Source organism: Apteryx rowi, unplaced genomic scaffold, assembly GCF_003343035.1.
Source record: "Apteryx rowi isolate R43461 unplaced genomic scaffold, aptRow1 scaffold_185, whole genome shotgun sequence".
In the NCBI taxonomy this organism is placed as follows: domain Eukaryota; kingdom Metazoa; phylum Chordata; class Aves; order Apterygiformes; family Apterygidae; genus Apteryx; species Apteryx rowi.
In genome coordinates this window covers 593,858-607,455 of record NW_020448141.1, presented here as the reverse complement: position 1 = coordinate 607,455, position 13,598 = coordinate 593,858, and the positions used below count along the sequence as shown (strand labels likewise).

The 13,598-nt window shown below is 36.3% G+C and overlaps 2 protein-coding genes across 3 annotated transcripts in view; one reads left to right on the top strand and one right to left on the bottom strand.

Moving 5' to 3' along the window:
* LGR5 (leucine rich repeat containing G protein-coupled receptor 5) overlaps positions 1-13,598 on the top strand; it is a 92,542-nt gene that overhangs the window by 69,965 nt on the left and 8,979 nt on the right. The window contains exons 8-16 of the mRNA XM_026061762.1: positions 913-984; positions 1,792-1,863; positions 1,968-2,036; positions 2,200-2,271; positions 5,276-5,341; positions 5,555-5,626; positions 6,519-6,590; positions 8,553-8,678; positions 13,081-13,226. Coding sequence (XP_025917547.1) covers positions 913-984; positions 1,792-1,863; positions 1,968-2,036; positions 2,200-2,271; positions 5,276-5,341; positions 5,555-5,626; positions 6,519-6,590; positions 8,553-8,678; positions 13,081-13,226 — 767 coding nt within the window. The remainder of the gene's footprint in view (positions 1-912; positions 985-1,791; positions 1,864-1,967; positions 2,037-2,199; positions 2,272-5,275; positions 5,342-5,554; positions 5,627-6,518; positions 6,591-8,552; positions 8,679-13,080; positions 13,227-13,598) is intronic.
* Positions 10,973-13,598, bottom strand: part of ZFC3H1 (zinc finger C3H1-type containing) — an 82,428-nt gene continuing 79,802 nt past the window's right edge. The window contains exon 38 of one of the 2 annotated variants that reach the window (XR_003252847.1): positions 10,973-12,661. The gene's annotated coding sequence lies outside the window, so the exon portion shown is untranslated. The remainder of the gene's footprint in view (positions 12,662-13,598) is intronic. The other variant, XR_003252848.1, reaches the window with a different exon arrangement.

Below are 13,598 nucleotides of genomic sequence, written 5' to 3'. Positions count from 1 at the left end.
ATTGCTTAGAATCTGCATGTACATGGATTACAGTCTTTATTACATGCAAAAGAACTAGGAATTTAGAGCCTTGCTCTGTAGCTCATCAGCAGTAGCAGGACTACTAAATGAGTGAAAACAATATTGTGGGACCTGTTCAAGTAATGACCAAATGTGCTTGCATCAGTGAACAATTTGAGACTTTCTAAATGCATAAATTTAATCTGGGAAGCTTTTTTCATACCAGTCTGAACTAATGGGAATTTCCCACACAAATCATCATTGTTCCTTTTGAAACCTTAGTTGTTTTTTTTGTTTTTCACAATGGAGAATTACTCATATGAATAAAATCCAGTAATTAATGACAAGGCAAAGATTTGGTCCTCTGTTCAGCAGGCACAACTACATTGGATAGCTTGTTCATGTCCACATCTAAAGTAGTTCAACAAAAAGTGGTTTGGGGAGGCTCAACATGTTATAGTATAGTGTTTAAAATCATTTACATAATAAATTTGCACAATTCATTATTATCTCAGGGAAAGAAATACTTGCAGTTTAACAAGTACAGGGGGAAATATATATATGTATATATTTTATATATAGTATATACTTTATGTATATGTATATACACACAAATGTACCTACATGTATATGTGATGTACACCTATTATTCACTGTTTCCTACTATGCAATCCCAATTTTAGAATGCCATTTTGCAATTTGCTTCATCCAAATGACATTGTCCAAATAGAAGAGTGCAGAATTCCAGCTATTTCTTTGCTTTTTTTTCTTTTGCTTTTTTCAGCTGTCTACTTCTAGAAAACAAGGACATACCTTTAAACACAGCCACTTTTCTTATTAAAAACAAAAAAAATCTCAGATCATGCATTCACTTTTTTTTCTTACTGTGTAAACTATTTTTTCTTTTTCTAGGGGATTTCATAGCAATAACATCAAGTCAATACCAGAGCGTGCATTTGTGGGCAATCCATCACTTATTACAATGTAAGTGATAATAGTTTACCAATAACTCTTGTTAGAAAAGATGGAATTAAATATCATAATTGTGGCTATCAAGTCCCCTTCTGTCTGTACTGTGTAGCACAGCATTATACAAGCAGACAAGAGCTCATATCTTGCCATCTTCATGGAGAGATGGGCAGTTTGCATACCTATTTAAAGGGACAGTCATGCTCCCCAGCATTTGACCTTTTGTTCAAACTATTGCTTATGAGTCTCTTAGGATCACTGGCAGAAGACGCTAGCAAAAAATTACTCTTGGTGGCTTCTAGTCTCAGTTCCCATTGTCTTACATATGAATGCATTTAACTGGCAAACTGCAAAATAAGAAATTATAAAATAAATGTAAGAAAAATAGTGACTCATCTTGAGGGATATTATTCTATGAGCAAAAGCAGCATGGCTTCAAAAGTGTGATGGGACTCAAATGCTATGGATAGACAGCCTCTTACAAATATAGAAAGTTCTGACTTTTTCACCTGCTAAATTTAAATTTGTACCAGATAGTAACCAGTGCTTCATCTTTGTATTTCTATCTTTGCAAACCTGGGAGAAAGAGGAAGTATTTTGTTGATTGGCTTCTAGCTTTAAAACCAAGGAAGCAATGGCTGCTTGAGCATTCAAAATAAGGCTGATGGAAATGGGTTAGTGGGTGAGAAAAAGCCCAGAGGTACACCAAGTCTGTGGTTTATCCTACGGAGTTTACTCATTTCCATATAGTATAATTGTGTGATTTATTTTGAATCTTTTTAAATATTTTGCATAAAATGTCTTTTTCCCCTATTTTTGCAGACATTTTTATGATAACCCTATCCAGCTTGTTGGAAAGTCTGCTTTTCAACACTTACCAGAACTCAGAACTCTGTATGTGTTTACCTTTTTATTTTAATTGTCTTTATATAGTACACTATTGCAATTGTCCCACACTTCCCTGACAATGATATTGAAATTATGTTTTTAAATTCTAGGACTTTAAATGGTGCTTCAGAGATAACAGAGTTTCCTGATCTGACTGGGACTGCAAGTCTGGAGAGTTTGTAAGTGCTAGAGAAGTACTCCATAGTATGCAAAATAAATGATTTTTTTTGCTTTGTTTTGGTTTCTGGGATACTGACTTATTTTAAGGAATGACCTAAAAAAGTATTTGCTTTGCAATGTTTAAAAAGTAATTTATTTTTTTTTTGTAAATACTTTCAACAGGACTCTCACAGGAGCACAGATCACCTCTCTCCCCAAATCAGCTTGTGACCAGTTACCTAATCTCCAAATGCTGTACGTTTCAGTAAGATTGATAACATTACATTAATGTAAGAGATTAGTGGACAAATGAAATCATTATGATTTTGAAATTACCCACTTTCTGCTATTTCTGTATATCACATTACTGCTTAGGAACTCAGATAAGGGAGCGGACCCCTATCTTGCTCAATAGTACCAGCTTCAAAAACCTCACAGTCCACTTATCAGTGAGGATTTCCCATGTGTTGTTGAAAAAGAGTCCTTTTCACATATAGTTACTTTGCATATTTTTAGAAAAGAGTAAAATGATTCTCAGTTTTGTTTAAAAAAACATCAGAACTATTTGCATGGCCTTGTTTGCGTTCATTCTCTCTCTCTCCTACACTAGTCTCTTTTTTTTCCTCATTGAGGCAGATAATTCAGTGAAGTCAGTGGAAAATATAATTGAGTAAGGAGTGCAGTTTCAAGTCTTTATTATGCTTCTCTTTTACTTTCTTTTCCAACCAGACATAAGTAGTTGACTGAAATTTTAATAGACTATTCCTTGGCGTGTTGGGGCATAGTTTTTGTACTAACTATCCAATATTATTTTAGCTTGGAAATATTCTTGGAGTATATCACTAACGAAAGTAATCATTGTGTCCACTTCTTTGAGAATGAGCCAACAGCACTTTGCTCTATGTATTACATCACTAGGAATGTATTTGGTATTAGTTCTCTTGGCCAACACTGAAATAGCACTAATTATAACACATTATTTGAATACCAGTGTGGATGTCATGAACTGTTTCTAGAAAAATTAAGTTTTAGTTGAGGGATTCATTATAATCATTTCCAGAATGATAAAAGACAAAAACAGTTTGCTGCCAGAAGAAAGTTTGCACACAGACTTAAGCTTAAATATGTCTTGTATTATTCAAAAAGGATTAATAAACTCTAAACAGAAGGCAAATAAACATTACAGTAATATAAATACAGTTCATAGTACAATTCATAGTAGAGTGGGACCCTCCACTGGAAATTCACATTTTATATTTTCAAGTATCACCCTGTATTACTAGAGCTGACATTTAAAAGGTTGGGGAATGAATTTGACAGCAGTGTCATGTACTCAGAGTTGCTTTTTACCCATGCCCATCAGATTGGAACAAACCCGCCAAGCCCACATTTAAGTTTGCATGTTAGTTTTGTCTATCCCATGAAATATATTGGGATACTGAACCCCACAAGTCATTTGGAGGCAGCAATCTTGAAGACTTCCTGGCTCAGACACAGCAAAACACCCTGCTTTGAAACACAAATACTAAAAGCACAAACACTGCTTTGAAAGCCAATTTGGGCGTCCTCCCTAGCCTCCAATGCTTCCACATGTGCATTAATGCACACAGAGGCTTCCTGGGTGTCTACAAACCTGCAGCAAAGGTGTTTCTGAGAACATGGTTCCAGCAGTCCTCACAAGACTGCTCTCAGCATGGTTAAGTGTGCACCTCATCGTGGGAACCATAACCACTTGCCTTCTGCTGCAAAGACCCTCGTGTATTAACAAAGTGAAAAAAAAATCCTTAAAAGTGAACAAGTGAAATATTTTCTAGTGCGCTATCGGAATTGAGGGGAGGGGGATTTTTTTTTTTTTTTTTTTTTTTTTGATATGTGGAGAGGGAGTGTCAGTATGTATAAAATGCAGGTTGGTAACATCCTTTTAAGAAGACCTAAGTCACATAGCTGTGTGACAGGATAGTCATCATCCACCAGACATACCAAACATCTTTCACCTCAGCTTAAAAGCCTCCAGCTCACTAGAATTGTTCTCTAACTTGCCTGACTTGGACCCCAGGTTGCCTGTGACCAACACAAAAACAGAGTCAGTAATCTTCACTACTGAAACAAAAATGTATATATATTGATAGTAGCCTGTGTGCACAGTAACAAAAGTGGGATACATTCAGTTCACACGCTGTCATTGCTTGCACCATTTCCACAAATCATGTATTGAATATATGAAATGCCCCTGTCAGGACAGTAACAATGAAAATTAAATTAAATTTTTTCCAAGGAAGCAACTTCATAGAGCTGAACCAGTTTTAAAGAATTTGAAACAGGCAGGAAAACATATTAATCTTTAAATGGATAATATTAGATAACAGTGGAAAAGGACATCTTTCCTGTTTATAGTTAGAATGCTCTCTGCATAGGCAAAATTCCCATTCGGTTTGGTGTGAGTTTTCCCTGAGCAAGATGTACGGGATGAGACTATTATTCGAGGGGGGGTGGGGAGTGGGAGGATTGATTCTTTTTATTTTTTCTTTCCAATTTCTGCAAATTGCCAGGGCTTGTTTTCGATTAGTTACATTATACTATAAATCAGTCCAGATGTTTCACTTATTCTGTAATTTGTTGAGCTTTGGCTCAAGTCTTTTTAGGTTTTTTTCCTCCGTGTAGTGATTGATTTCAAAGTTAGTTCCAATATATTTTTAACCAGAGCTCTCAACTAGAAGATATAACAGTTCTAAGGGTCAGGAGCAACACTTTTTAATTAGAAGTGTAGACTGGAAAGCTGATTACTGTTCAGTGTGACTATAGCCAGAAAATATAGGATCTTCTCTGACAAAATATGAGTATATATATTTGATAGAGCATTTTAAATGATGTAAGTATTTGTCAGATATTAAACTTGATGAATATGAAGCTATTCCATATAAGCATACTGCAAATTTCATTACTTTAAAACACTCAGACATCTACATTTCAGGCAGGAAATCTTCAGACAATGCAAGGAATTTTCAGGCATAGGATATGGATTCAATACATCCTAACTTTTCCTCTCCTCTCCCTGCCTCCTCCTCGGTTAGAAGTCAAAATCTGACAGATGAGAGAGAATAACTGAGACTGCACATTTCTATTCCCTTCTGAGTGTGAATAAAAACAAGTTATTTTTAAATCCAGCATGAAGATAGCCAATTTCCAAAAGGAAAACTTTTTATTTTAATGTTACCTTGCTGTTAATCTTTACTTTTTTTTCTTGTCTTGTGTATTGCAGGGATCTGTCTTATAATCTGCTGGAAGATTTACCCTGTTTTGCTGCATGTAAAAAGCTCCAAAAAATGTAAGCTTCAGACTATCCTAAAATGCCTAAAAAGAGGCATCTGTATACAAATTGCTTGGACATCATTAATTTTGTTACTGCTAGCCAATTTGACATATCCCAAATACAATACCCTTACAATGTAAGGAGGTTGATCCCTAAACTCAGTCCAAAATACCCCAATGCGTCCTCCAAAAGTCTTTGAAACCAATGAGTTTCTTATTGCTGTTTCAGTGACTTGCATCACAATGAAATCGATGAAATTAAAGCAGATACTTTTCGGCAGCTGGCTGCTCTGCGTTCTCTGTGAGTACAGCCATAACAGCAATTCACCTGGGGGTCTCAGAAACACGGGGCATATACTGTCTGCCCCCAAATGTTCCTGTTTCTATTTTTCCTCACTTGGATCATTCACCCATTAGGTCATACTTGTGAAAGCAGAATAAACATTGTGAAGCTGAGCATCTGCAGCAATGAATTCAAAGATGTAAACATATAGCTATAATAGCTGCTACTTCTAAATATTTCTGGTGGAGGTGGAAAGAGATACTGAGCCAGAGCTAGTATCTGTTGGCAGGTTCGCAATAATCAGCTCTATGGAGCATGAAATCTTTTTATAGAAGATGGTATGTTAAGAAATACATTTCAATCCTGCATGGGTTTATGGGTTTTACTCAGACAAGTATTCTAATAGGATAATTTTGTGGAGAAATTATTCATGGGTATAAGTCTTTGCAGAAACTAGCCTGTAGATTTTTTTTTTTTTTTAAGAAGTGTTTTCAGTCATTCTGATTTTTCAAGGGAGGTGAAGATTCTGGTTAGGAAGTTAAGCCTATTGACAGTGGATTTGCTTTTCCTAGTTATATCATGACAATTTCTTAGAAGTAGTGCATCTATCCACTCTTCTTTCTGCTGCATTGGGAGATTGTGAAGCAGACTGAAAACAAACAACTGAGTTAGATTATAGAAGTCATTAAGAAGTTTTAGAAAAAGTTGTCAGTTTAGTAACTAACAACGTTAACGGACTAACATCATTTAAAAACTGGGAAAGACATCTCATTATGAGATATGCAGAAGCTTATTGAAAATATTTGCATGTAATTAATACCTTTTTTATATTTAGGCATCCTAATCAAGTGTATGAAAACTGCCATATTCACTCAGTGGGTATGTAATTTTCCGCTCACTTTTTTTGTAGGGATTTAGCTTGGAACAAAATTAAAATTATTCATCCCAATGCATTCTCTTCTTTACCATCTCTGATCAAACTGTAAGTATTTATATATCTTTTATATTTAAATTTTCACATTTTTCTTGCAAGAGCATATAAAAACTTTATAACTTAGTGCCCCATTCAGGAGAAATTAAGGTTTTCTCTATTGTAATTCTCTGGTCTATTGAATTCTTATGTGTATGTCTGCTTTCTCATACTTCACCAACTCCCATAGGTATTATGGCAAAGCTGCATATACCACTGTGTAATCATGGTGATTTGGTGCCCATGAAGTACATCAGTGTATCTGCTTTTCTTCTGTTAGTTTGTTAGTAGTTTAGTCTCTTGTAGCAGTGTTTCCAGGGCAGATTTGTTATTATTTGTATATCAGAACTAAAATCAGATCCAAAATTGAATACCATTTTCAAGTAAGCATCTTTATTTCATTGTTTCTCATTTGATAGAACAGGTTTGCTTCTTTAGTAACTTCAGCCAGAGTAATTAGTGGTCAAAACATCAGAGGCCTAATTTTGCAGGCCTTATTCACAAGCTCTTCTCAGTCTTTATTAACTTCTTCGTTTTTCCCGCTGTCATTGGAATACCTCTTTCAGATGACTCCCTGAGGCAATGGGTGTATGGAGAAGACCTGAGAGAAAATTCCTCCAGAGTTATCTTGCACACAAAGACATAATGCTGGGCATCTGCTCACAGATAATCCAGTAGCTGCTGGGAAACCTAAATTTGGAAAGCTATTGTAGGTTGTATCAGTATCCTGTTGCTGTGCAAACCTCCTCTCTTGATGGTGCTCTGACAAATGTCCATAGACAGAGCATTGCCTATTGCATACCTTTTTTTTTTTTTTTGACCCTCCTCAGGGCTTTCCTACAGAAGAAAGTAAATGAGAAATGGATGAGGGAACACTGTTCTACCAGCAGTAAACTGTAGCTTTGGTCTGTAGCACTGAACACTCAGAGATCGTTAAAGAAAAATGCCCTTTAACACGCATAGTAAACCAGTGTACCAGTGTTATCTGAAGTGCTAGTCTGTAATCCTGGTCTGACTGAAGTCAGTAGTAGTTTTTCCATTTCAGTGGGACCAAAATTTCACCTTTGATATTTAACCATGTTGTGAGTAATACCACACACACACAACCAGAAAAGAGCAGTGCATCAGCATACCTCCTATTTTAAGACTAGCCCCTTAGATTTCAGTAGATAGTCCAAAAGAGCCCACCCTTTGGCATGAAAACATTTCAGTAGCACTCCCCTTCTTACTCCTTCCTGAGTGTTGACCAGCTTAAGTACTGCAGTGTAGATTACTGTGAAGAGGACTGAAAAGGCTTATAGAAAAAATGGAAGAGGGAAAGAGAGAAATAGAGAAAATACCTCTGAACTTCTTCCTCTTTCATTACTTTACATATTTCTCCTTGATCGCAATCACTTTTCCTTCATCTGTTTTACTTTCTCCAAGCCATATATCCATGTTCATCTGCATTGTCTTCCCTCAGCTGCTCAGACAAACCTCAGCTCAGAACTGTCACCTTCATTCTCTCCAGCCCAGACCTGTCCTGCTCTGAAACATGCTTCTTCCTCATCCACTGGCCCTGCTTCTTGTGGAGGATTCAGAGCACTCATTTCTTCCTGCGTCCCACTGAACTGTTTAAGCTGCAGAAATGTCTTCTGGTAGTGGCTCCCTTTAATACCAACAGTCCAATGAACTGATTTTAATTTCATTCGCTAGTCTCAAAACTGGCACTATGAATGCTTGGAGTCAAAACTTGACAACAGAGGTTACTCTTAGCAAACTGCTGGATATTACTGTTAGCTTTCTGCTAGGTACACAGATGTGTTCTCCTGAGTGGTGTTGCAGATTTGCTCTGCTGATTGGGGGGGGTCTCTGCTTAATGCAGTGATCTTTGATAGAGTTAGAAATGTATAACCTGTTTTTCCAACATGACACTTCAAGTGCTGAAGAAAAAAATGAAAACTTGTAAACTGATTTTTATTTGCTGTTATGCAGGGACGTGTCATCCAACCTTTTGTCCTCTTTTCCTGTGACGGGGCTACATGGTTTAACTCATTTAAAATTAACAGGAAATCATGCCCTACAAAGTTTGATATCATCTGAAAATTTTCCAGAACTCAAGTGAGTATATCATTAAAACTAATAAGCCACATTTGGGTTCTTGTGCAATGGAAGGTGTGTCAGTGTGTAAGGCATGGTGCTTTGTATTATCAGTCTTTGATCTGTGCTATTAAAACTAAAGCAAATATGATAAAAATGTGATAGACTTATTTTATTATGCTCACTTTTAACTGCAGAAACTATGAAGGGTTTTGAAATATTAACCCCAGTACTTGCTTAAAATGAGCCACATCTGCTTCCTGGTGATATGGTTCAAAAGCTGTTAAAACAACATTGCTAGCAGCTTAGTGATATGCCCTTCTTCTGCTGGCTGTTCTTACAGAACTTCCATTAAATTTAATGAGAACTCAGTAAATATCAAGGGAAGAATATAGTCCTGAAGTTTTAAAATATTTGTTCATATTTGTTTAAAGTAGAAACAAACAGATTTTAGCTTTAATCTTTTGATTAAGATTCAGATAATACTCGTCCATCATTATTAAAACATTTTGATGCTGATGGATAGTTTTCTGCTGGATGCTCTGTGATACAGGAAGGAAATGTTTTCTAGAGATTATTTGCAGCTCTGCTAGTCATTGGATGACCACAGATAAATCATTTTAAAGGGAGATTTGCCTCTGACTTTAGGGTATTTGGCAGTGACCCCTCACTCTCCTAGTTCCCTTGCTTTTTATATTTTAATTGGAAGTCCAAGTCCATGTCCAAGTGCAAAATATAATTTTATTCCCCATTTCCCCATTTTATTGTAAGAGGTTTGATATCATAAAGTTTGAAACAAATAGCATGTGCATAGGTACATCCTCACTAGATCCAACTTTTGCACTGCAAAAGTTCCATAAGTCATAGTAAGCCGACAGCTCAAGGAGACATACCACCGGTAAAAAGGACTAGGGTAGTTTGGAGTTATAAATAAGAGAGTCATGAGTAGAAATAGGAAGCTGATTTAACCTCTGTATACTGTACTGGAGGGATTCACACTAGAATACTTCTGTGGTGGTATATTAATAGAATCAGAGAGAAGAGCTGCAAAAAGTGGTTCCAGGATTAGGAACAAATGCCTTAAAAGACTTAATAAAACCAATACCTGTAGTTTGTCACAGAGAAGAATGGGCGATGACTTGATCACAGTATATGAAACTACTTTATAATGAAAAGACTCAAAGTACTAGAGGCCTTACACAAGTTCAGATGGGTCTCAGAGGTCAAGAATCAAGTACCATAAGAAATCCTGTATGGCTGAGGCTGAGTTTTTATCACAGTTTTTCTTCTATGACTTTGCCTGCATGTTGAGGCAGATGACAATTCTAGATATCTGAAGGTTCTTGAAAAGAATGTAAATAAAGAAAATCAGTGAGGCCCAGCTAGCAAGTATACAGTAATATATATGTATGTGACATGGCCTGCAGGCGTAAGAAGTATTGCTTCTAGAATAATTCACTATTCAACTGAATTATGTACAACTAGGATTTGTTAATTATTTTATTAAAACTATATTTTATATGATTCTTCCCCCAGTAAAATTATGTACCTTGCTAAAATGCAACTACAGTGAATCTAATCCATGTAAGTACTTAACAAGGAAGTGTCAGGGAATAGCTGAAGTCGTTAAAAAAGGTGTAAGAGATATGATTACATATCTCGGGCTGATTGATATCTGTAAGAGCAAAGGACATCTAGTCAGGGGAGAATGGGGTAAAATCTTGACCTGGAGTCCATAGGACTTTTACCATGAATTAAAATGGTCAGGACTTCACACAGGATCACTGCATGGGCAGTGTATAAAGCACCAAACTTGAACAGAGATCTAAAACAAAATGAAATTTTACCCTTTATAATTGTTGGAACTAGACGTTTGTTATAACATTAAAGACAAATTCCTGTATAAAAGCTTCTTGCTCATCTAAGTGGGTCATTGCTGTTCAATGCACAAACACATCAAACAGCTGAGCATCCTCTGCCCCACCTTCAGCAACGGCACAAGAACGCACACAGCTTAGCCCAGCCTGCTATAGCAAGCTATGAGGAAATAAAGCCAGGTTGCCAACCACTCCTTTCTTCTTTGTCTGATGCTTTGATTCAGTACTGTAAAGAATTCAGTTACTAGATCCATCCATCATAACTGTGCATTCCCATTCACTGACAACCCCACACCTTTGTGAGCTGAAAAATGACATTGTGTTCTCTGCTGCTTAATCAAAAACCAAAGAAAGCATTCCTTGCTTCAGAAAGAAAAAAAAAAGTAAAGATACAGATACCATCAGTAAGATAAGCAGTACATAAAAACAGATTCAGCCAATGTTTTTTAAAGAATTTAATTTGACAAAGTCCAAATCACCCATATCAAATAGGCTGGAAATGGGATTCTTGCTCTTTAACTAAGATAGTCTAAAAGTTTGGGGGGGTTGGAAACAGGGGAACAGTGTAACGCAAGAGGTCCAGATTTCTACTCTAGGGCTGGCCATCAGACTGGTAGAAGCCCAACAGCATCTGGAAACCTGTCATTATTAAGCGTATGGAGCTGTGTGATTAACCAGAGAATACATTAGCATGAGTCACTTGAGACTGAAATATCCACCAGCTAGTCCTTCGCACAGCAGTATAAACTTCTTCCAAAAAGGTCTGGAGCCATTAGTCACAACCATCACCTTGCAGAACTTTCAATGTTTTTTTAAATAAGGTTATTTTTGTCAGAAAAGGGGCATTTCTAGTTTTAACCAATTCATGGTGATTGCTTTTCAGCCTAGAAGAAGACTAACTATGGGGTAGTCTAGTAACCTGTGGGTTTAATAATAGTTTATGTAAGGACAGCTTATGGGAATTTTTTACAAAAATATTTAATCAGATAACCTCTTTATTTTAAAAAATCATATGCACAGAAATGAGTTAGAAATTAAATATTTAGATCTGCTGGCATAAACCTGCTTTATCTTGGTTACCTTGAACTTTACTGGAGTACTTAAAAATTTCCTTTTAAAATTTTTGCATTATGTACAACAGTACAGATTATTGTTGCTAATTCCCAGCAGAAATATCAGCAAGTAGAAACTAAATACCCCCAAATGCACTAATTTAACAATAATAACTTTAGCCGTTAGGGTTAGTTTGTTCCCCTTTGTACCAAGCCTTTGGCTAGTGCACGAGTTTAAGTCTCATTGACACTGGGCCTTATTCACAGACTGATCCCTTTGTAGATTTCCCAGGGCATTAAAGGTTGCTTAGAGTATTTATTATGTTAATTTACATGATTAAACTGTTAAAAGTAATCTGATAGTAGGATATAGTTCTATTTTATTCCTTTTAAGTTAAGTCAGAACAACTTTTAATCACCTCTTTTATGGTTGCTTTTTTTTGGTTGATTAGGCTTTTGAAATGGAGGCTAAGGTTTTATTGTGTATTATTGGAGAACAGTGCAGATTAAGTATCTCTACTTCCAAAGCATAAAGTATGTTTAAGAAATAGAAGAAATAGTCTGTAGAACTTGAATATATGTAGTTCTTCCATGCTACCCCAGAATTTGCACATTCCTAAAGTAATGGAATTCCAAACATACAGAAAATCAGCAACTGTCTGACAATAGAAACCCTCAAAATCATTGAAACTCACTGACCAATACCCAGTTATGTGTTAGGAATACCAATGATCTTAAAAGAATTAGTAATGAACATCCAGTGTCCTGCGATCACCGTGCACATTCCTATGACAATTAATAAAGTAAAACCGTTTCTTCTGTGACACTGTTTCACACATGATGTATATCTGATGCGTTCACTGTTCAGTTCAGAACATTGCTTTTTTTGGTCTGCACATGAAAGACAATCTCCCTTCTGCTGTTTCACTGTGAAAAAGGCTTGAGGTGGAGAGAAATGGATGACGTTTGAATCCAAAAGTAGATCTCATCTTCCCAAAATTGGAGAAATTCCATTTGGGGAATGATGTTTTGTTTTTGCCTGTTATGCAGGTAGAGGCAGTTGTGATCTTTGGATCTGCTTTTTAAAAAGAAAACATTAAGGAAGTAACACGTTGAGCTACACGATAAAATCATTAAAAATCATAAAGTACAAATATGACTCTCAGAGCAACACTCAATTGCAAGACACATATCTCTAACTGCTTCATTAAATACATAATTTAAAATATTACTAAATATGTCCATCATGAAAATATACAGGAAAATGTCATTGTGCCTTTAATAAAATTAGCCTAGAAATCATTTGCGTTTCTGACATGGAATTCTGTCTGTGAATCCTCCATTTTGTATTACCATGACTGATTTTTACCCATAAATATTTTTACTTTCAATTACGGTTATTTAACCAAGTTCCTCTGTGCTAACATTAGAGGGGCAATACAATCTAGTAACTCTGGCACTCTAAACCAGTATCATGGCCTGCTTCCTTGTCAGGGTCATGGAAATGCCTTATGCTTATCAGTGCTGTGCTTTTGGAGCTTGTGAGAGCCACTACAAGATCTCCAGCCAATGGAACAAAGACGAGAATAGCAGCACTGATGATTTTCACAGGAAGGATACCGGATTGTTACAAATTCAAGGTAATCCTCATCTTTTGCTTTTAAATCTACCTAAAGCCTGTGATTTTTCCAGAGAAAGGAGTAGAAATTCTGACACTGAATTTCACAGGAGCAGCCTGTGATGTTAAGTAAATGAGGTACTCTTTTACAGTCTCTTGCCCAATAATATGTTATTCAAGTGTTACCATACTTAGCAAACTCATTGTGTCAGATAAGTCTTTCAAAAGTCTCAGTCACTCTTCTTGCCATCTAAATGCTAACTATAATAATGTGGGAAGTAAAATTTTCCCTTTATTTGGGAGGAAGGGAAGCATGCTGCAGTACACACTATACAATAGCAGACCAGCAAAGATCCAGGTCACCGTTTCTTGCCAGGCTTGAAGGTAGTAGCTC